Raw genomic sequence first — 23,682 nt, forward strand, 5'->3', positions numbered from 1 at the left:
TCAAAATTGGCTTGGTTTTCCTCTGTTTTGCAGGTCAAACCCGTGAAATGAACCCAGCTTTCGTTGTTGATTCTCGGATTCTTGTAGTTCACTCACTTTCTCTTCATCCATAATACTAAGATCCACGTGCTTAGCATCTAATGGACGATCCACTAAAATGGAGACCGATGGATCAAGACTAAAAGAAGGCGAAGTCTCTAGGGAAGTTTCAAGGGATGGGCGTTGTGTGTATGGATTCCTTAGCGCCATACTCTTCTTGGCCTTATCATGCCAAATCTTGATGCCTCTAATCACATTCTCCGTAAACACAGCTTTGTTCATGGTGCTACCCATCTGTTAAAAAATACATTTTTAGGTGACAAAAAATTGGAAGAAACTAATTAAGGGGGGGAAAGAAGAAGCAGACAACCTTAAACTATTTTTTTATCCAAAAAAAGAAAGTTGTAGTTATAGAATTTCAAAGAAACAAATAAATATATGATGCCATGGAAATGAAATGCACAATTACGTAGCTGCTACAGAGTTATTAGTTATGGTTTGATTGTGTACCTGAGTTACCAAAGCATAGAGAGGTAGTGTCACATAGCCACAAAGGAATTGTACTGAAACACCCATGGCAACCCTTATGATGATATTCTCAGTGGCTTGATGGAAGCATGATCTGATGCCGAATCTGATCTGTAGTTTGCAGAAAACAACATATGCTTTATTTGTTTCCTGACATTGGCTCAGTTGAGAAAAAAAAAAATTCTTAAAGAATTCTAAAGTAATTTTTCACCTATACTTAAGTTAAAATAATCCTAGATATTCTTATGGTATTTTCTTCTAATTTAGTTTTTGTTTTTGTTTTTTTTTTTAAACATACTCTAATTACTTATGTGAGGCGAATAAGCTCCTTTCGATATTCCCACAAACTTCGACCATTTGGGTCGGCTAGGGGTATAAATAGGTCGAGCGGTTTGTTAGGATCCCAAAACTTGGCTTGCTTTAAGCTTGACTTGCTTGATTTGTTTAATAAAAACAATGGGCTCAAGCTCAAGTCTAATTTAATTAGACTTCGATCATTTGGGTCGATTAGGGGTATAAATGGACTGAGCAGTTTGTCAGGAGCTCAAGGCTTCGCTTGCTTTAAGCTTGACTTGGCTGACTTGTTTAATAAACAGAAAGGGTTCAAGCTTTAAAAATAGCTTGTTTAGCAAACAAGCCCAAGTCTAATTTAATGAGACTTGGCTCGAAAGCCAATGAGCGAGACTGGTATATTATCATAATAAATAATATATTTTTATGTCACTGAATCATTAACCTTATTTTTTTACTATTGTCTATTGGCCTTCTCTCACGGTCACATTTTCTCAAACAAGCAAATGGGATCAATGTATCTTGAATTAGTTCCAAACTAGCACATGAATCAAATCTCTAATGGGATAATTGAATGTATTGAAAATATTATTTTTTTGTTCCACTTAGATAGCATGAAAGATGTAATTATATGTGTACTGAGTGTATTCTATGATTGTTTTTCTTTAACGGAGGAATACAGAATTTGATGCATTTATAGTTTCACATTTGGACATATGTAAGTTTGGAAAAAATACATTTTACAATTATAAATGAGTCAAGCCAAGTCTAAAAATTAGCTATTTATAGTTTCAACATTTGGACATATGTGAGTTTGGAAAAAAATACATTTTACAATTATAAATGAGTCAAGCCAAGCCTAAAATTTAGCTTGTACCAATCTAATGGGCCAAGTCAAGTCCAAAATATTTTTCATAAGCTTAGCTCGTGAAATGCCTCCAGCATATAATGTTTTCAAGGCTTAAATGAGCAAGGATTTGATCTAATTGAAATAAAAAGAGCTTACATTAGCATTAAAGTTGATAAATCATGTTCAAACCACTCTCACTGAAAATCTTGTGTTTTGTAGGGATTATTCATTGAAAAAGAGAACAACTCACAAGAGCAAGATGAAAGGCACTCTAAATCATCCGCGCCAGTAGCGTGGTTGTGGTGCTACCAGCGCCAGACCAAAAAAAAGTCCATGTTTCACCACGCTACTAGCGCGGATATCGCGCCAAGAGCGCTAGCACAACACGATCCACCACGCCACTAGTGCGGGCACCATGCTAACAGCACCAGAGCTTTAAGTTTATTCTGTTTCACCGCGCTTCTAGCGGAGATGTGGCGCCACCAGCACCACAAGCACGAGATTGTTTTTAAAAAGAAATCAAATTGTATCTTGAAAAGGATTCTACCCCAAGATTTGATAGAGATAAAGGCAGATTCAGAAGGAAGTCATAAAAGGGGGATAAAAACCCTTAGAAAAGCATCTTTGGCTCGAGAGTTTTCTAAGATCAAGAAATTGAGAAAGTTTTTGGAAATTTATGCTAGAGATCAACACTCAGAGAAATTGAAGATTGAAGACTTTCTTTCTTTCCTTATTTCTTCTCGATGAATTCTTTTTCTTTTTACCTCTTTATTGTGTTTAAGTCAGACATGTCTGGCTAATTTTCTTTTATAATTAGGATCGTGGATACGATGTGAACCCTTTATACTTTCTGAATTATTTTTATAATTATTTTAATTCATTTAATTTTATTTTAATTTGAATGAATTTTGCATATCCTTATCATATATGATCAATTTTATAAGATTTTGTGGGTTAGAATTCACAATAGGCATATTGAGGTTTTAATCCTGACAGGGATAAAATAACAATTTGTGCATGATCTAGACATAGGCTTGTTTGAGTTGTAGACTTTTTAATTCGTCGAACTTAATGCTTGATTCAAGAAGGATTACTAGGACACTAGGGTTCTAATTTGGTTAAAGGATTAAATACACTAAGGCATTAGGGTTTAACCAATTGATTTGAAGAAAATGAATTGTCTGAACTATTGAGTTAATTAATTATTAGAATTAATTCAGATTTATAAAGGAGGATCAAATGTGAAGTGCACTCTGGCTACAGTTCCTTATTACAGTTTCTTTATTCATATCTCTTCTTTGCGTTCTTGAATGTTCTTGATTTTTTAGTGCAATTAATTTCAATTACCTTCATTTTAATTCAAAATCTATTTTATAAACCAAATTGAATTTTTCAAATTAAGGGGACTAGTTATAATACTACTTGGTACTTTAATCCTCGTGGGACGATACTTTACTTACACTTTTATTACTTGAAATGATCGGGTATACTTGCTGAGATAGCAACAGCTCGACCCAACTCATTTACACCCCTAGGGCCGGCTATGGGACTAGTTCGGAGTGCGGGGCGTGCCAAGAATAAAGATTTTAAACCCCAACCAAATGTGACATGTGAGGATCGAACCGAGATCCTTTCCTTTCCAGAGCTCCCATGCACCAATTGAGTTACCACCATTTTGGTATTCTAATTTAGTTTTAAAACACTCATATATACCACCCCACTATTTTTATTTTTATTTTTTGGTAAATATACCACCCCCACTATTTAATAATTCATAAAAATAGCACAGACAATAAAACTCATAATACTCCCTTTTTAATTTTGTTCTCCCTCTCTCTCTTAATTTAGGTGATGCCATGCAGTTTGAAAAATTAGTAATCGTTAAATAAGTTAGTGGTAAAGACTAATCATTTTTCCAAGAGTCAATGTTAAATAACAATGCTAATTCATTGGGGGGGGGGGGGGGGGGGGGGACTTTTGATAAAAAGCTCTGGTCGTATAGTATTTTCATTTAACACATTCTCTCTCCACTCTTCTTATCAATTTATCTCCTAATAACACGTTTGCCTGTGTTTTTTGTTTAATTATTATTCTTCCAAGCGAGGAAAATGTGGAACTTACCCAAGTCCATGTGAAAAATGCAAGTTCAAAGGAATTCTGCATAATACAAGAAACTTTAATGAGTTTAAATGACAAGTTTTCCAAGGATAAGAATTGTATGGTTTCATTTTAGTTTTAAAGGTTAGCAGGACGAATTGAAGAATAACCTGAAACAATATGAAGCTCATGAGATAAAGCAGCAGCTTGGGCCATCCAAACCAGAAAAAGTGGTCACTGGGCCTCACAAGCAAAGTTCCTCTGACCACATGAGACTTGTCATGACTATCCAAGCACATTTTTGTTATTATGCCTTGTAGCTTTGTTCCCACCAACAAAAACACCTGCAGAACATAAAACGAAATATTAACTACTATTTCAATTGTATCAATGGCCAAAGTACTAAGTTTTTCTTACCATTAGAGGAATAAAAGGCAGCCACAAATGGCTGTGGAATCCTACAGTGGGTGGAAAATGAAATATAAGTTGTTACATAGCTTTTGTATACAATGCAATCTTCTTTTATCACAATTATATAGTTTAATATTATTTACCATTTGCATTGAACAATATGTAAAGTACAGAGAAGATCCAAATCCACCAACTGCAACAATATACCCACAAAAATAATTATTGATAAATTTTAGAACTAGCTAGAAAAAAAAACGACTGTAAATTGAAGTCATATGTACCTTGTTCCCACTACCAGTCCAAAATCTTCTTCCAGAGCTCGTTTTGTATATTTTTGAAAGTCAAAGTTGCTTCCTTCTGTAAAATGGGCCTAAAGAATAATAGTATAGCCACTAAAATGTGTCAACTAGATATTTCATGCTATAATAACAATATTATTAACAAAACAGTCATGATATGAACCCAAACTTTTTAAAAAAAAAATTGCATTAGTAGCATTACCATGATGAATCCATGTCTAAGAGTGAAGTAATCAACCTTGGAGACAGATTTATACAATTGTCTAACAAGGCATACCTGGACAAATTAAAAGGATAAAGATAAAAAATACAAATCAACAATGATAATGGAAGATAGACTAAATGACTAATTGCTAGCTAAATTAAGTTTCGAAACGGCAATAATTGAACTTACAGGCCAAAACAGTATTGGGTTATTGCTCCAATAATTAAGGTGCCGCTTCCCAAATGAAGTCTGACGAGTGAGCTGAAACCTTCGTGGATCTACATTTTAAAAAATTAAGGCAAGCAATAAAATCATGTCTCATGGCTTTTCTTATGTTAAAAGAATAATAAATATGTTTACCAAAAATAAAAAAAAATAATAAAGATGTTCTGAAAGTTGTATATAGAAGGGAATATTATTTCTCATTTTAACAATTTGTCTTATGTAACATACAAAAATTATTATTTTTTCTCTCTCTTTTTCTTAATAGATATATTATCCACTATTTTGTGTGTTGAACAAGATAAATTATTTTATATAATATGAAAAATAATATTCCCATTTAATAATGATGAAAATAAATATAGGGCTGAAGCCTATGCAAAATTAGTTAGACAAAATTATTAGGATTCACAGTAATTGCAGCTCTCAATAATGTTTTTATTTAATAAAAAACAATTAAATAAATTAAGATTCACAACTTTCTTAATAAGTCACACGAATGTTCAAATCAGATAACTTCAAGGGTATGACGTATTAACGTTGTTATGTTGGCTTTTTGACCCTTATGCCCCTTAAATAATAATTAATTACCAAATTGCCCCTCATTCAAAACTATTTCGAAAATTTACCCTCCCCAACAAACATAACACCAATCTGCCCCTGTTTGACCGTTGACCACGAAGCCTACCCGGGTACACCATTACCTACCCGGGTAAATTTTGAAACTTTTTATCTACCCGAGTATGTAGGGGTGTACCCGGGTAGAGTTCTTGAATCTGGGAAAATGTTTGAATTATTTACCCGGGTACAGAGCAGTGTACCCGGGTAAATCGCGTCCAGAAACCCCAATATGTATGGGTTTGCAAGGTAGCCAAGCTAAACCATTATGATTATGTGGATCATGTTTTCAAAATTCCAACCATTGCTAAAGTATATGCTGCACACTGGTTTCCTATTGGCAATGAATTGTTGATTCCATCCGTTGTTGGGCCTACTGTAATTCCGGATGCTCAGTTGGTACGTGCAAAAGGAAGACCAAAGTCTTCAAGGATTCAGAATGAGATGGATTGGGTTGAGTCTCAACCCTCTAGCAGTCAGAGCAGATGTAAGCATTGCAAGCAAGTTGGACATAACATTCGTACATGTCCATTGAGACTAAGACAAGCATGATTACGTATTGTTTTTGTGTAGTACTTTGTTTTGTAATGACAATCACTTTACGTATTGTTTTGTTTCCTTGTACCCTAAACTTTATCTTGTATTAGTTATGTATTGTGTTGTTGAAATGTATTGTTGAACTGTATTCTTGTGTTGTTGAAATGTATTGTTGAAATGTATCCGTTAAGTTTAGCGAGTCACTCGTTCCGTATTGTGCAATCCGAATGTCTACCATACCCATTTACCCCTTCCCCGAGTCAGTTAAGGTTATTGTATTACACATCAATTACCAAGATGCTAACAAAATGGATTGAACAGCACCTGCTGCTGCATCTGCAACTGGTCTACCCGGGTAACTCGTAATGATATACCCGAGTATGCATATGTAATGCCTCCAGTTCACCTGCTGACTGTGAAGGAGGGCCCACAGGATGACAAAGTCCCCTTCCAGCACCTTTGAGTGATTATGCGGGCGCTGGAAAATAATATGTGTCACCACATAATGAAGAATGCGAGCAGAAACTGACAAGTTGCTAACAGGATAATGAGCAAAATGACCGGGCTCAGCGTCTGCCCTCCTAGTCTCTGTAACAATGGTCTCCCGGTTATAATCACCAAATATATGATGGCTGTCTCCATCATATAGTGCTGCTCCTGAGACACCATCAAAATCGAACCCCAGTAGCTCGGTCCAGATAGGAGCAGTCATGATGATATCAATCCTGCATACACGGGAAGTCAGCTCGCCTTGCGAGTAGCCAAGGTTCTGGTAGAAGGCTCTTACCATAACCTCCGAGTATGGGCACCGCATCTCCGCCAGGTGAAGTAAATGTGTCTGCTCAAGAAGCGGCACGATGTCAAAACGCTCTAGGTTGAAGAATGCCGAATCCAGTGATTTCGGTTCGCAGATCTTCCGGGTCATGAAAAACTTCACGAACTTCTCGTGTGAAGGAATGTCATCCTCAAACAAATATCCGAACGTCAAGTCCGGAGCCTGACTCGAAGCAGCCTGGGGCTGAGAGGATGACGACCCATCGTGACGACTCTTGGTTCTTCTCTCGGAATGGGTCACTGGCAGCTTTGAAACGCGTCGAGAGGTCATTGTGTCACACTATTAAACTGAAAAAATAACCAAAATCAGAAATTAGATACATGTTAGGGTTAGGGTTAGGGTTAGGGTTAGGGTTAGGGTTAGATTCAGGGTTAGGGTAAGCGTATGACATACAAATTGATAAAATAATTCGGACAGAATCAAATGATATAAACGAAAACAATGAATCAGAACAGAAATCATAACATAATTGAAAAAACTGAAAAAAAAATGCACCTTTGATCGATTTCAATCGGTAGAAGGCAGAGAGGTTGCAAGGTCCGCGAATGATGATCACAAACAAGACGAATTAGTGCAAGATTATGCCTCAAATCGCTCAAGATGACACTCCTCCAGCAGCTCTACTCGGGTACCCCTTTTGTGGGTTTTCGAATGGGGCTGCTGGGGTATTTTAAAACCCTACCGTCGCGATTTACCCGGGTACACTTCTACGTACCCGGGTAAATAATTCATACATTTTCCCAGATTCAAGAACTCTACCCGGGTACATCCCTACATACTCGGGTAGATAAAAAGTTTCAAAATTTACCCGGGTAGATAATGGTGTACCCGGGTAGGCTTCGTGGTCAACGGTCAAACAGGGGCAGATTGGTGTTATGTTTGTTGGGGAGGGTAAATTTTCGAAATAGTTTTGAATGAGGGGCAATTTGGTAATTAATTATTAATTAAGGGGCATAAGGGTCAAAAAGCCTTGTTATGTTACATCATGTATTATGTCATGTATTTTAAGTTTATTCGACTAATCAATCATAATTAACAAAAGGGGCCCTACGTGGAACACTGCCGCAAATTAATGAGATAGAAGTCTTTATGACTTACCATAAGAAAACTGATATTCCGATGTTCTAGTTTGTGTTTCCCAAGATTCCCATCGCCTCATCTGTGTGCGTAGAAAGACAATCACAACCAAAGGCAAATTTGTCAACCACAAGTCCAACTTCCCCTTATGAATGTTGTTATCAGAGAACGTTACAAAGTTGGCACCCTTGTTCTTAAATTAAATGATGTAAAATATTCATAGCTTTAATTTCAAACTCTTGTTGGACTTTGAGAGAAATATTGGTTACCTTCGCCATTCCAAGACTAAAGGTAAGGATACATGAGATAACATGAGACACGGCCACATGAAAGATTAAGTATTGCAGCTCTCTGACACCTTGCCTGGACAACAATGATACTTTCCCCTGTGAACAGATGCAGTCAAAGATTTAGACTTAGCCATATGTAAGGCTATAGTAACATTCCCAAGTCTATATATAAAAGCAAAAAGTTGGTATCAATAAAAAGTCTTTAACCCCTTCAATTGTTGTCTCTTACTATATGCTTATGAGATGCATATATATATATATATGTATATATACAAGCATGTTCTAACTTGAGTGCCTTTCTAATGGAATTTGACAAACTTATTGAACCAAAAGCTTGCATTCTAACTTAAGTAGCAAACTCCAATTTCAACCTCCGAGATTACATTGATAATGTTAGAGAATAATATAAACCAATAAAAATACCATTACTCAACTGTTTAAAGGTATATATGTATTTGCATACCTTCTCTGCACATTTGGTTTCCTCCTCAGCATCGTTAAAAGTCATGCTTGTGCAGGGAAGAAGAGTTTCACCAACACCCTTTGGAATACAGATATTTGCAATTGGTTTTTCGCTTACAGTTAGCAACAGTGATGTGAAACCCAGAAGCATCAATTCTACACAGAAAATAGGAAAATAATAAAAATATCACTTTAGTTTGTCTCAAAACACGCATAAGCAGGGAAAACAAAAACCAATTCGATCCCTCTAAGATTCATGCTGTAAGGAAAGCTGACCTGATTTGATCTTTTCAAGAGCCCGAATGAGGGACTTCTTCCTTTCCTTTTTGAAATACTGAAGAAAATTAAAGAATTAGATATATACCCTTTATTAATTACTTGGTATAGGTGAAGGAAGAAGCATGAATTCATGATCCTAGTGTGTGGCTGAACTATTTTGATATGCCTTGTGCCTGAAGGAAAGGTTGAGATCTGCAAGCAACAATATCTATATATATACCTCGGCCAAAAGATGAAGCAAATGCTCAATAAGAATGGAGATTACTATCAATATGAAGCAAACTGTTGCCACAGCCCATGTTGGAGTGATTTCTAGAGTTATCTCTGAAACATTGGCCATTTTCTCCCCGAGAACTAACTATCATGTGTGTCATTCTGGTATGAGTTGTGCGTGTACTATATAGTCAAAAATATATGGGAACAGCACGTGTAGGAAATTTCTTGTTATCAATGCATGCAGATTAACGAGTCAAATTGCTTAGCTAATTAAGCAGTCAAATCACCTAGCCAATGCCAAGTTGTTGCGCCAGGTCTTGCGTCCTTTATATTGTCCCTTGTACGGAGCCACTACACCAAAAACTTATTTAATAGACTAACCAAATTAATGGACACATATTCAAACGAATTAAAATTGGGGAACAGTACTAAATGGATACGTAATCAACCTTCGGGAATAGGTTAACTTTATTACTTTTCAACACCCTTCTTTTTCAGGATCGCTATTCACCAGAGACAAGTACGGAAACTTGCACACCAAGCTGGGAAAGTTCTTCCTTTTCATACTGTCCATGATGAACATTATTCCTATTCCTAGTCATAGCACGATATTTTCGGGATGAGATTACTTTAAAATGTTGATATATATGCTTTTTTTTTTTTTTTGGTGAAAGATATTGGCTCGTATGCAGTACTTACATCACAAATTTAATGTGTCAAATTGTTTTAAGAATTTCCCCTTGTTTTCTTGTTAGAGATATTAAAATAAAATAAATTTAAACTAGAAAACCACAAATTCTCTCATACACACACATATACATATTAGTCCAAAATCTAAAGTTCAAGTTTGATCTAAATCTTGTAATGATAGCATGACTTTAAGGACACTCTCCTCCTCACTAACAAATTAAAATGATTTTTTTCAAAGGAATCCTTTCACAGCTATACCAGCTCCCCAACATCAATTTCTCTGTTTATCTTTAAATAATCGTCATCTAGGAGAAGAAACCAACGAACGAGAATAAGAAGAAACTCCATCACAATGCTATGTTCTGTATTTTGAGAATTCTTCTTTAGCTTACTTGGTTGGACCTGGTCATATTATTTATTGCACTTCTACACTTGAAATTTCACACTTGAACTAAACCATTATACGTTAATAATTAACATTTATCGATTGGTTAGTGGATTAATATCTTGTTTTTCTAAGCAAAAAGACATATGATTTGTTAACTAATTCATACACTTTGTTAACCAATAATCTACATGTACAGCGTTAACTGATACATTTAACATAACAAGTATGGAATCTTAGGTGTACGAATAACTAAGTCTATTATTATTATAATTATTATTTTCAGAGAACCTTGGCATCGGAAGCCACATTGAGCGTCAAATCTCAGTTAAGTCAATTAGATATAGGTCAACACTCTGTTAGAGCATGTTATTTCTATGTCTAAGGAAAATCCAACTCATGGGCGTTCGTACAGTACTTTATCAATTGTTTATTTAAAGAACCTATTAACATTTTAATTTTAGATAACTTTGAAAAGTTCTAATAAATTCTTTTTAAATATCTTAACGTAAATTCTATTTTTGTCTCAATTAATTCCGAATTTTCTCCGATCAATGTCAACATTCTTTATCTTTCTAAAAATAAAGAAATATTGTTTTTAAATTTCTCATTTAAAATTGTCTAATTTCATATATATATTTGCATACTGCATGCCATGTGTAATCAGATTATATTCCATACATGACTAACGACCATACTTTATTATTATTTTTATTATGGTTATTGTCGTCGTTTTCTTGGTCTTACTAATCTGGAATTCTTATGTTGCAATGTTTCATAATTTTATCTTTTCATTCTTAGGACCAAAGGTAAAATAATGCTTTATATTCAATACCGACACTTAGCTTATGATGACATGAGATCAAGTGCAGCGAGTCCAAATAACCTGTTAGGGTGAATGAAATGTCTTGTAGACTCGTCTTTTCACGTATTCTTTTAACTTCGTGATTTTTTCTTTGGTTGCTTTACGGTCTTTGTCACTCAGGCCCTTTGACGAAACATCTCTTACTATGTCTATGGAATCAGTAAATATCTTTCTTAAAGGTTTCCATATTATTTTCCTTTGCAACTTATTATTTTACTTCAGCATTTCGTGTGTATATAGAGATTATTTAACATTAAAAAAAAAAACTACATAGGCACGACTTCCGAGCTAATCTCATTATTGCAGTTATGTATTTCGTGACATCTATAGTTTATAGCAGAATCTGCCGCACAACTACCACCATTCTGGCAAAAAACTTAGTAATCGTGTTCCATAAATGACGCAGAAAGTGGATAAAGATGCATAGAGTTACCTTAATAGTGTCACTCGAGTATGCATCTCTTACGGATCAGTGAGTATGCATAAAAGATTAATACACAAGCACTTTAATGTGGTCAAAGCCAATTTTAGATAAAAGTACACAAATATGGGGAATGATAACAATTTTCCTCCTTCCTGAAATCCAAAGCTATTATAGCAAAGCACATAAACAGAGTAACTACGGACACATTCTTCAGCAATCTTCATGCAAGTGTAATATAGCTATCACACATGATTCGCATGTCAATACTGCAATACACCCTGCAAACAAAGAGAACAATTATCCAAAATCAGAGGGATGCATGAGATGACAACAACATAATGCACTGCATGTCTAGGAAAGGATATACATATATATATATCTTACTTTGGTGCAGTTACTTCCAACCACGGCCTTACTCCTGAGTGAATGGCCGGGGTGGAACTCATCTTCAACAATTCTATTAAAGGAAGGTCCAGAATTCAACTGACAAGTGATCATCGTAGAGGCATCAGCTTCTTTATTTGCAATGCGCGTGTCCTCAGTTAATGAAAAACCAAAGAGTCTGCAGCTACTTTTACATGAGGAAACCAACTCTTGACTGCCTCTAAGTGCTGACACTGAATCATGCGACCGTGAACTACTTAACTGATTATGAAAATTTAACATACCAAAAGAATTTGTGCCTTCCTGAGCTAGCCTAGAGAAAATAGGCTCATCAGATTGGGAAGAAGATGCAAATATTCCACCTTTTACTTCAGATGCATATGAACCTTGGTAATGCACTTTGCCCTCCATCTCCTGATTACTTTTATTGTTATAATCACAGTTTGAAACTGGATTAACTGCTTGCTGGAACATTAACACAGAAGATGGAGATGACACTTGCCTAGATGGAACAGATGCATGCAGATGTGAAGGGTTGTCGCGCATCTGGCCACACCATCCATTTCTGGAGCTATGCAGTTGATAACCATCAAAAAGTCCAAGGCGACCATTTCCACGAGACTCATCAATAGACGACAAGGCTCTTCCATATGGTTGGCTTGGAAGAATTTCTTGACCTTGCAAGACCTTGTGGAATCGGAATGATTCACTAAAGCCAATGCCAATGCCATTGCAGGAAAAATCAGAACTCATATGAGGGATTCTGATATTATTTCCTGTTGCAGCAATCCCAGAACAGTTAGAACCAGGATAGCACCTCCCTGACTCATATAACCGGGGAGTCTGAGCATTAATACCATCAAAGGGAGTATTAACACCCAAAATTTCTTGACCTTGCAAGACCTTCCGGAACCTTAATGATTCCCCAAAGTCTGATGTTCCAGTCCCATCTGTCAGAAGTTAGAAAAGATCATTATTTTTGCACAAGATGGCTCAAAAATAAAAGCTATAAAAAACAAAAACAAAAATATCCGTGACTAACTGGCAACTGGAAATTCTAGCTTTGCTGAAGTCAATCCAATCCTTGTTCTCTTCAAACCGGCTGGCATCAAGTTACTGGAAGTGGAAGCAGAACCAGAAGGCTCAATTTCCCATGGGGAAACCCTATTATGCCTAGGGGTTTCTATGTCATCCCACCTTACCTGTAAAGATGAGAAAGAACATCAGATCACAAGTTCATAATTACATTAGGGTGACGACGAATAGGAACCACTGCATTTAGTATAAATAAATACAATCAATCTTTAGAAGTTTGACAAGTATGAGTTGACGTACAAAAGTAAGTTACACAATTTAGTAGAAATAACAATCTTAAGACGGATGACAAGCATTGACCTGCAATCTAGTAGCATGCAAAGTAGGATTCTGAATTACTTAAAAGAGGAGTTATGTCACTAGCAGCTGGCACAAAAGGAGTATAGCAATGATCCTTCCACAGTACTAATTAGTTTTGAAAAACCAGTCAAACTTAGGCTGAAACAGATTCTTATAAAATTTGTAGCTTCAACCAGTTCACATCAGAAGCCAGTTTTTCTGTATTCTACTATTAAGTAAGAAAAACACCATCTAGAAGTTCATATTCGGGTCAAATTAACAATCATATCAATCATGTCCATGAAATTCTAGCTTCAACCAGTTCACATCAGAAGCCAGTTTTTCTGTATTCTACTATTAAGTAGGAAAAACACCATCTAGAAGTTCATATTCGCATCAAATTAACAATCATAACAATCATGTCCATGAAATTCAACATACCATAAATCATCGCAGTAAAAAGTAATATAAAGTGAGCTATGATTTTGAATTCAAAATGATAATTGTGAAACTGACAGCCTAACTTACAGGCTGCCCAACAAAAGATGGGGGAAGCATTTTCTTCCCCCATTTTGTATACATTTTCTTCCTAAATAAATCTACGATATACATTTTCTTCCTCTACTAGTTTTCTCTGGTTTGAGACAAGGGTATTCTGATATATATTAGAATTGTAAATAATCTGTACAAGGGATTCTCTATTTATAGAGAATATGTGACATACTTTTAACCTAAAGGCCTTGGCCCAATACAACAAAGGGCTTGGCCCAATACAACAATAAACTAAATAATAATTAAATCAATATTATTTACAACACTCCCCCTCAAGTTGAGGAATAGATATTTATCATTCCCAGCTTGCTAGTAAGTTCTTGAAATCTGTCTGTAGGAAGCCCCTTTGTTAATAGAGCTAATTGACGCCCAGTGGGAATGTATGGAGTGGTAATTAACCCGCTATCAAGTTTCTCTTTGATGAAATGGCGGTCGACCTCAATATGTTTAGTCCGATCATGTTGAACTGGATTATGAGCTATACAAATAGCGGACTTATTATCACATAGCAGCTTCATAGGTCCCTCACATTTTATTTTGAGATCATCAAGTACAATTTTCAGCCACAGTAACTCACAAATGCCTTGAGCCATAGCTCGAAATTCAGCTTCTGCACTTGATCTGGCAACCACATCTTGTTTCTTACTTCTCCATGTCACCAAGTTACCGCAAAGAAACATGCAATAACCAGTGGTAGAACGACGGTCAGTCATGGATCCAGCATAATCAGCATCTGTGTAGACTTCTAAAGATAGATTGCCATCACGTCGGAATAACAATCCTTTACCAGGAGTACCTTTAAGATACTGAAGAATTCTCTCTACAGCCTGCATGTGTTTTTCCTTTGGATTGTGCATAAACTGACTGACAACACTAACAGCATAAGCTAGGTCTGGTCTAGTATGGGCCAGATATATCAATTTCCCAACTAGCCGTTGATATTGTCCTTTATCAACTGGAGGACTCTCTTCTTCATAGCCCATCTTGTGATTCTGCTCAATAGGAGTATTAGAGGGTTTACACCCGAGCTTTCCTGCTTCTTTGAGAAGATCAAGAACATATTTCCTTTGGCTGATAAAAATTCCTTTGCTTGAATGAGCTACTTCTATCCCTAGGAAATATCTCAGTTTTCCAAGGTCTTTGACTTCGAACTCAGAGGCAAGCCGTGTCTGCAGAATCTGTCTCTCCACAAAATCATTACCTGTGATAATAATATCATCAACATATACAAGGAGCACAGTAAGCTTCCCGTTTTGGGAGTGCTTGAAGAAAAGAGTGTGATCTCCTTGACTCTGTCTATATCCTAAGGTCATCATAACCTTAGTAAACCTCCCAAACCAAGCACGAGGTGATTGCTTCAATCCATACAAGGCCTTTTTTAATCGACAAACTTTATTTTCCCCCTTCACAGAATCAAAACCAGGCGGGATTTCCATGTAGACTTCTTCTTCTAACTCACCATTGAGGAAAGCATTTTTCACATCAAATTGATTTATATCCCAATTGTAATGGGCAGCAAGGGACAACAAGATTCTCACTGTATTCATTTTTGCAACTGGGGCAAAGGTTTCTTCATAATCAATGCCATAGGTTTGAGTGTAACCTTTGGCGACTAATCGAGCCTTGTATCTCTCAAGAGTGCCATCAGAATTATATTTTAGGGTATAAACCCATCTGCACCCTACTGCTTTCTTTCCGTTGGGTCTATCAATAACCTCCCATGTTTTATTTTTCTCTAATGCATTCATCTCCTCTTGCATGGCTTGAGCCCAATTCCCATCTCTCAAAGCTTCATGTACTGATTTTGGGATTGAAGTAGAATCTAGTGCTGAAACAAAGCTTTTGTGCTGCACAGAAAGATTAGCAGAGGAAACAAAATGGGAGATAGGGTATTGAGTACAAGAGGGACAGGAAGAACAAGATTTCTTGGGACAAGATCTTTTTCCTTTTCTTAAAGCAATGGGTAAATCATCAGAAGCAGTAGTAATGGGTAAGTCATCAGAAGTATCATGATCAGAAATATGAGATTCAGGACTTACCAATGGTTCAGACGATTGAGGTTGCTGTTGAGGCAATGTGGGCTGTTTCCTTCTTTGATATACCAATTCAGGTGTTACAATCTGCCGTATCTCTTGTGTACTTGATGTATCAGTCATCGGAGGATCAGTCACAGACACATTAGGAACAGGAACAAGAGGAAGAGACACTGACACAGGTGAAGGAGTAGACACTGAAGTTTCAAAAAAGGAAGGTGATGAGACTTCTGGTGAATCATTCTCCCCCTGAAGATGAGGACCTTGGAAAAACGACTCAGATTCCTGAAATGTAACATCCATAGAAACAAAAAATTTCCGACTTCCAGGGTGATAACACTTGTAGCCCTTCTTATCAGGAGCATATCCAAGGAAGACACATTTAAGAGCCCTAGGATCCAACTTACTGCGATGCTGTTTATGAATATGAACAAAGACAACACATCCAAACACTCGAGGAGGAAGACTTTGCAAAGTTGGAATAGAAGAAAAAAAGGAAGTCATGGAATGAATAGGACTTACATGATCGAGAACCCGAGTGGGTAGACGATTGATCAAGAATGCTGCAGTAAGAATGGCATCTCCCCAATAGCATTTGGGTACATGTGTTTGAAACAATAAGGCACGAGCAACTTCAAGAAGGTGACGATTTTTCCTTTCAGCAACCCCATTTTGTTGAGGGGTGTCTACACATGTAAGTTCATGAATCATACCTTGATTTTGTATAAATTGGGAAAAAGAGTGATTGACATATTCAGTACCATTATCTGTCCTTATTCTTTTGATTTTTTTACAAAATTGAGTCTCAATCATTTTATAAAATTGAAAGAACAGTTTTGGTACCTCAGACTTTTCATGCATTAAGTAAACCCAAGTTACACGAGTGCAATCATCAATAAAAGAAACAAACCATTTATTTCCAGAAGAATGAGGGACCTTAGAAGGACCCCAAACATCAGAATGAATAAGATCAAAAGGTTCAACACTTTTAATAATACTAGAAGGGAAAGACACACGATGATGCTTAGCAAACTCACAAACATCACAATGATAAGACTCAACAGACTTAGACAAAAACAAAGACGGAAATAAAGACTTGAGTAAACTAAATGGAGGATGTCCCAAGCGCTTATGATGAAGCCAAATCAGAGAATCAGCAGTTGACTGGCCATGTGACAGTAAGATGTGATCCTTAACATGAGTTGCAGGAGATTGTGACACCAGATAATACAGCCCACCTTGCTCTTTAGCACCCCCAATCGTCTTCCCTGTGGCGAGATCCTGAAAAACACAGTGAGTAGGAAAGAAGGTTACAGTGCAATTTAAATCTTTTGTAATTTTATGAATAGAAAGAAGATTAGTAGAGAGTTTAGGGACATGAAGAGCATCTTTGAGATGTAAGGAAGGCTGTAATTTTATGTTACCAGAACCCGCAACTGATGTATGGGAGCCATCAGCTACGGCTATCGTATGAGTGCCAATGGTAGGGTTATAAGAGACAAAGGGGTCAGCACAACAAGCCATATGATCAGTGGCACCAGAATCAACAACCCAAGAATGTTTAAAATCAATACATGAAGTAAGAAAAGAAGAAATTTTGGAGCTCATACCAGTCATAGCCAAATCACTAGTACCAGATGGCTTACTCAGAGAATCAAGTATGGTTCGAAGTCGTTCCAACTCATCTGGACGAAATGCAGGTTGGGTCTCATTAGGTGTAGGAGCTATATCAGAAGAAGTAAAATGCGCTTGACCACGCATCCTTGCCATCTTTTCTAAGACAGTTTGTTTTCCATGGAGGCGATAGCATAGATCCTTGATATGACCTGTTCTTTTACAATAAGAACACCAGCGATCATCTTTCTTAGGTCTAGAAGATGCTCCATCAGAATATTTTGGAAAGGAACTCCTGTAAGTAGAACCATCTTTTTTTGTTGAAATCATAGCAGACCCATCAGTGGGTTTAGAAGCAGCACCATCTTTTGATGATAACATGACAGATTTATCAGGGTTCATCATAACACCCCGACGATTCTCCTCTCCCCGAACAGTATTGAAAACAGCAGAAAGGGATGGAAAAGTTTCTTTGCCAAGTATCTGAACCCGAATAGGATCATACTCGGAATTCAAACCAGCAAGAAAATCAAAAATACGCACATTTTCTACCTCCTTGGCTAAAGCAGTAGCATCTGCAGTACATTTCATCTTCAAACTCTGAAATTGATCAAGTTCAGTCCATAACTCCTTCAAGGTGCCATAGTACTCAGTCACGGATAAAGAATCTTGTTTTGTTGTGAATATTTTATTGCGCAATTCATAGCGCGCAGCCATATCCTGTTTCAAGGAATAAGTGGAGCGGACAGTTTCCCAAATCTCCATAGCAGAAGACAAGAACATACAATGACGACCCACTTCAGGAGTCATTGAATTCCACAACCAAGTCATGATAAGAGAATCCTCATTATCCCAAACATCAAAATCGGGATCCGTGGCAGCAGGAGCAGGGCCATCAAGATGAGCAATCTTATTGCGACTCTTGATGGTAGTACGAATGAACTGAGACCATGACAAATAATTTGATCCGTCAAATCGATAACTCTGATGTAGATTTGGAAGATCATTGTGACCAAGAGGGGTCACCATAGATGAGGTAGAATTTTTTTCAGATAAGTTTAGAGTTGAATCACCGTCGGAAGCGGCCATACTGCAAAACAACTCAAGGAATAGTACCAAGAAGCCAAAAAATCACGAAAAATTACCAAACGAGGTCCGATCAAAGAGGTGAGCACAGATCCAGAACGAGCTTGGAGAGTCGGTCAAGACTGCACCGGTCCGCAGACAAAAGCAACCGTCACGCGCTGTCACGCGCCGGTGAAGCTGGCGGCGCGTGAGATTCACGCGCAGGGAAAGAAGCGGCGCGTGGAGGCGCCTCTGACGTCCGATCGGGCTGGGCTTTTCAGGCGAAGGTCGTCCAAGGATTGCGAACCTATCTGGGGCTGATCGGAGTTGAATGGCCGCCAAAAAGAAGGTCAATCGCGATGAACAGTGTTCTTGGTTAGTGAAAAACGCTTCTGTTTGGAGGTGACGTTGAACGGTTCAGTTTGGGGTCTTGTTATTGAGGAAGATGGGAGAAAAACAAAGAGAAGCAGTGATCTCTCGGTCCAAGAGGTCCCCGGAAAATTTTTCCGGTGGCGGCTGATGGCAGCGAGGGTTTCGTAGGCGCGGAAGCAGAGCCCTCAAGATCGAGAGCTCTGATACCAACTTGAAAAAGGGTATTCTGATATATATTAGAATTGTAAATAATGTGTACAAGGGATTCTCTATTTATAGAGAATATGTGACATACTTTTAACCTAAAGGCCTTGGCCCAATACAACAAAGGGCTTGGCCCAATACAACAAAGGGCTTGGCCCAATACAACAATAAACTAAATAATAATTAAATCAATATTATTTACAACACATTTTCTTCCTCTACTAGTTTTCTCTGGTTTGAGACAAGCATGCTCAGAGGCAGATACATGGAAGTTCTTACATCCTTTAGAATTGACACGCCCAATTCAATCATGAAATTATTTTTCACTGAATTATTGAAGTAGAAGTCAAATTTAGAAACGGAAGGAAAACCAAACAAGGAAGTAGACGTGTAATATCTATTAAAAAAAGAGATAGAATCATACAAAAGACAAATGGACTGTCCTTTTATTTGTTTACAGAAAAATAAAATAAGGTCAGGAAATTGTGCGAAAAAAGTTGACATTCATTGGTTATAATGATGAAAAAGCCGAACTTCAAAGTACTATCCCTTCTAATTTTCCCCTTTTAAATTCGAAGGCAGTGTGAAACACTGTAGTAAGTAGAAACGTGGAACTATTACATTGTCCAGAAAACCAGTAACTGCAAAACCCAAGATGATTATGAAGGCTGTGTCTTTCACAATGAGCCAACAACTCATCATAAACATTTAAATATCAAGCCTTACAGATTGGAACACACAGACAGCCATCGCCGTATGACAATCTCAATAAAAAAATAATATCAATACTATAGAAAGTTAGAAAGACCACAATGACATACAAGTAGGCATCTCCATTTAGATCGCGGCCATCTAACAGGATCCGCATCATTAATTCCAGCGATTAATCCAGTGAATCTGCCCAAAAGAAGTTTTGACAAAGATCAGTCATAAATATTTTATTGGTTATACATATGCAGCATGAACAAGTAAGACAATTGGCAAACCTCCCCTCCGCAGCATCTTCAGTTTCAAAACGCATCCTGAACCTCATTCCAACTGAGTAAGAACAATCAAGGCTCTTTAAGAATTTGTGAACAGGTATGATGAATTCTGAAGAATTGACCCTACAAAGAAACAATGAAATCATAGAATACCAAGATCAGCAGGAAAGAAAGCAAAATGGAAAAAAACCAAACCAGTAATATTAAAAAAATGACATTCATATACAGGAGAGCTTCCAGATAAAAACACCTTGAATGCTTGGAATTGGTGAAATATTAGTGACTTTTCTTTTTGTCTGACTATATTCTTATTAAACATACAAAGTATGCAGAGCAAGTGGACATTTGATATAGGTTATATTAAAAAGCATTCAATAATTAAACGGGAAATTGTCCATTAGGTACTATATAATAAAACATCCTTCTGAATCCCCATCTTATACAAACATAAAAAACTCCAAAATTGTACATAGAAACATCCTTATAAGGAAAGTACAAGCGAATAATGAGAAAAATACCTTGGATTATAGAAAACACTAAACGCACATCTTGTAGATAAAGCATTAACAATATCCATGATGGCGCCATGATTCAGTTGCTGACCAGAGGGAGATGCAAAGGCACCAGAACTTTTTAATTGAGCTGCCCGACGAATCCCTAATCTCAGTTCTCCATCCTCACCCCTGATTTAAATTACTAAATGTTAGTCCTAGTTAGTTATGAATACTAGCTCATAGAAGAGAGAATTTTGGTCATGGTACCTAAGAAACAACACAGCATCTCCAGACACAAGCTTCTTCTTGTTCACAAACGCACTCCACCCAGTTGTGAGCAAATGCCTCCGCGGCTGCCCTGCACAAGGGAAGACAGGAAATAAAACCCTCAAACATTCAACTTGCAATGTACTAGAATGTCAACTAATACATACCCCTGTAAATATGGCGAAACCTCCATTCCAAACCATGCAGATCCTTTGCCACAAGCTCTTGTGAAGGTCTTTGTTGACTGTAATCCTACAGTAACAGTGGACATTAAATTCAAAATGCAACCAAAGAAATATCCGAGCATAATTCCAGGAATTTTATAATCATGACAGAAAGCAAATCTTGAAATCATGTAAGGTTGACCACATTTCAAAACATTTATCAAATCGGAATTGAATGTAGCATATCAGAATAAGGAATAAATCAAATAAAAACAGTCAGTGAAGTGAAACACTTGAACAGGTTCACTTTAACAAGAGAAAGGAACGCATCATAATTCATAATTACCAAGGCAGGAAAGCAATCTTCAGCAGCTCGACGAGGGACTGAGAATCCACCATGAGTGCTAGTGTCAGAAGCTGTCAAAGTCTTGCAGAACATATGGGGTGTGGTTGACTTCACAGCTTCAGTATCCTCCTCTTCCCCATCAGCATCAACTTCCCCATCCCGCAAGTTTTGCTCCACTTGCTACAATCAACAACCAAGTTCAACCAAAACTACAATTAAAATCAGTTAATAAAATAAAGGGACTCCATTTAATACGCCTCTTTCCTTTCTCTTTCACTCCTACAATTATAAAGTAAGGGATTGTTGTTGAGTCAATTTTTTACTTGAGATTTAGGCATCGAGGAGTATAATATTCAGAAGTTGAGTTAACTTTCTATCGCTTCCAAGCCCAAACTGAAACAAAGTAAGATCATATCATAAATAAGCCTCACCTCACTTTGAGGGACCAACAAGACTTGGCAATACACTTCATCGCTCCCTTCCTCTGCCTGCCCAGAAAAGGAACAAGCATTTCATGTAAAACTCAAAACAAACCAACCCATAGTTCCCTTTGCACATGACTCATCCAAAAGAACCAGAAACAAGGAGAAGGAAAAAAGGGTATTTTCTAGACTGAACAAAAAGCACATTACGGTAAATACATACATATAACAAACAATGGTCATTCAGAAATTGTGAAACTTGACAAGGAATCTGTTTCTCAGCAAGCAGAGAGAACAAAAGCCAGCCCAGATACGAAATAAAATTTTGAGGAAAAGAAAAAGAGAAATTCCTGAGCCGACCAAATTGCAGACAGCATTGTTTTTTGTTTTGTGCGATGAAAGGAACAAAAGACTTACATGGAGCTTGACATCAAGGACGCGACAGAACACATGGGGTGGGATATTGTAGGCAGTGACCGGAAAATCCTGAGCCTGTTCAAAGTGTCCCTGTGGAAAGTACACAACAACGCTTCCTTTTTTCGGCAGAGAGATCAGAGGGCCTGCACACGCGTGCCATAGTTCCAAGCACACAGGAGGAGGAGGAGTAGGAGGAGGAACCAAAGCTGAAGCAGAAGTGCTTATTACCGAGTGACAGGAAGAGGAGAAAGAAGAACCTGACGATGGAGTTTCATCGTCCTCTGTAGTGTTGAGATCGATCAACCCCATAGGAACAAAGTGCTGCTAGCAATGTTAGCAAATCTAGCAAGTGTGTGTGAAGAAGAAGCACTTTGGAAGAGGAGGAAGATGAAGATTTCAACGAGTGATTTCATGCCTGCATTTTCAGAGAGAGTGAGGTGTAGTTGAGCAACTTCGGCATTACTAAAAGAGGCTGTGTGACCCAATACTCCAAAAAGAAAGAGACCCTCTTTCTGTGTGTGTCCCCTCTCTCTCTCTCTCTCTCTCTCTTCCACCCACTTAGCTATCACACACTGCTAATTTTTTTCTCTTGTTTTCTTTTTTGGGGTTCTTTTCTTTTACTTTATACTTGGCTCAACTGTGAAAGGGAAGGAAGAGTGAGTGAATGGGTATTTTGGGGTAGCATCAAATCAAGCTTTCATTTAGATTTAAGTTGGACTCTTATAAAAATAGGATTTTTATCCTCTTTTATTTTCTCATTTATTTTTCCCTTTTTTTTTATTTTACCCTAAGGGCCCTTTTGCTCGTCTGTGAGCTGAAACAGCAGCAGCAGCAGTTGCTGCGATGCTGAGACTGTTTGGTGTGGTGTGATGTGTGTCAGAGAGAGAGAGAGAGAAAATGAGGAGAGAGAATAGAGTTACAATCTACAAGAACAAAGACTATGTAGTTGTAGTTGTTGTAGTGGTAGTGCCTCCACCCTTTGTGATATTACTTGTTGGTTAAAGACCAATAAAAATGTCGAATAAAATGCTATTTAAGACTGTACGGTATCCCTGTATTTCCGGGCGGATGTCTATTCTGTCCCCATCTACTCCATCAAATCTCACACCTATCCCTCTCTGCTTAATGCCTTTCCCTTAAATTTTGTTGATAAATTTTAAAATTAAATAAAGGTCTTTGCTTAAGTCATTAAATTTGGTTTAGTGAGCAGGGATTTGAATAGTTTATATTAAATTATATATTTAATTTTATTTACATATATATAAATAAAAAAAATCTCACTTCCAATATGGCTTCAGCGGAGGGGTTTTTTTTTTGTTGACCATGCCATATGCCATATGCCATATGCCATTGATTGTGTACACAGATTAT

General features: G+C 37.2%; 2 protein-coding genes across 2 annotated transcripts; both read right to left on the reverse strand.

The window, feature by feature from the left end:
* On the reverse strand, positions 1 to 11,655 carry LOC133287861 (MLO-like protein 6). The gene is made up of 16 exons (XM_061485537.1): positions 11,630 to 11,655; positions 11,521 to 11,550; positions 9,261 to 9,357; positions 9,038 to 9,095; positions 8,763 to 8,917; positions 8,279 to 8,395; positions 8,031 to 8,091; positions 4,910 to 4,998; positions 4,718 to 4,792; positions 4,498 to 4,586; positions 4,360 to 4,409; positions 4,223 to 4,263; positions 3,976 to 4,149; positions 3,830 to 3,865; positions 550 to 678; positions 1 to 333 (listed from the first exon to the last, which is right to left on the reverse strand). Exons 1-16 carry the CDS (start codon positions 11,653 to 11,655, stop codon positions 1 to 3), a joined length of 1,560 nt encoding a protein of 519 aa, XP_061341521.1.
* LOC133287889 (auxin response factor 3-like) lies at positions 11,579 to 22,840 on the reverse strand. Its single transcript, XM_061485580.1, has 11 exons — positions 22,312 to 22,840; positions 21,904 to 21,960; positions 21,473 to 21,652; positions 21,130 to 21,214; positions 20,963 to 21,053; positions 20,720 to 20,884; positions 20,205 to 20,324; positions 20,040 to 20,115; positions 13,047 to 13,206; positions 12,005 to 12,954; positions 11,579 to 11,898 (listed from the first exon to the last, which is right to left on the reverse strand). Exons 1-11 carry the CDS (start codon positions 22,618 to 22,620, stop codon positions 11,881 to 11,883), a joined length of 2,211 nt encoding a protein of 736 aa, XP_061341564.1. The 5' UTR covers positions 22,621 to 22,840; the 3' UTR covers positions 11,579 to 11,880.
* Between the last annotated feature and the right edge of the window lie 842 nt (positions 22,841 to 23,682).

This window comes from Gastrolobium bilobum, unplaced genomic scaffold (assembly GCF_033153095.1).
Source record: "Gastrolobium bilobum isolate Gb01-03AN ecotype WA unplaced genomic scaffold, APGP_CSIRO_Gbil_v1 utg12072, whole genome shotgun sequence".
NCBI classification, from domain to species: Eukaryota; Viridiplantae; Streptophyta; class Magnoliopsida; order Fabales; family Fabaceae; genus Gastrolobium; species Gastrolobium bilobum.

Coding starts and splice junctions, on each gene's coding strand:
- LOC133287861 (XM_061485537.1), bottom strand. CDS start 11,655: ATGCATACTCGAGTGACACTATTAAG. Junction 8,396..8,762: donor AAACCAAATGTGCAGAGAAG/GTATGCAAATAC, acceptor ATCTGTTCACAG/GGGAAAGTATCATTGTTGTC. Junction 4,150..4,222: donor TGCCTTTTATTCCTCTAATG/GTAAGAAAAACT, acceptor TATGTTCTGCAG/GTGTTTTTGTTGGTGGGAAC.
- LOC133287889 (XM_061485580.1), bottom strand. CDS start 22,620: ATGGGGTTGATCGATCTCAACACTACAGAGGACGATGAAACTCCATCG. Junction 21,653..21,903: donor TGTTGGTCCCTCAAAGTGAG/GTGAGGCTTATT, acceptor TGTTGATTGTAG/CAAGTGGAGCAAAACTTGCG. Junction 13,207..20,039: donor CTAAATGGAGATGCCTACTT/GTATGTCATTGT, acceptor TCATCTTTACAG/GTAAGGTGGGATGACATAGA.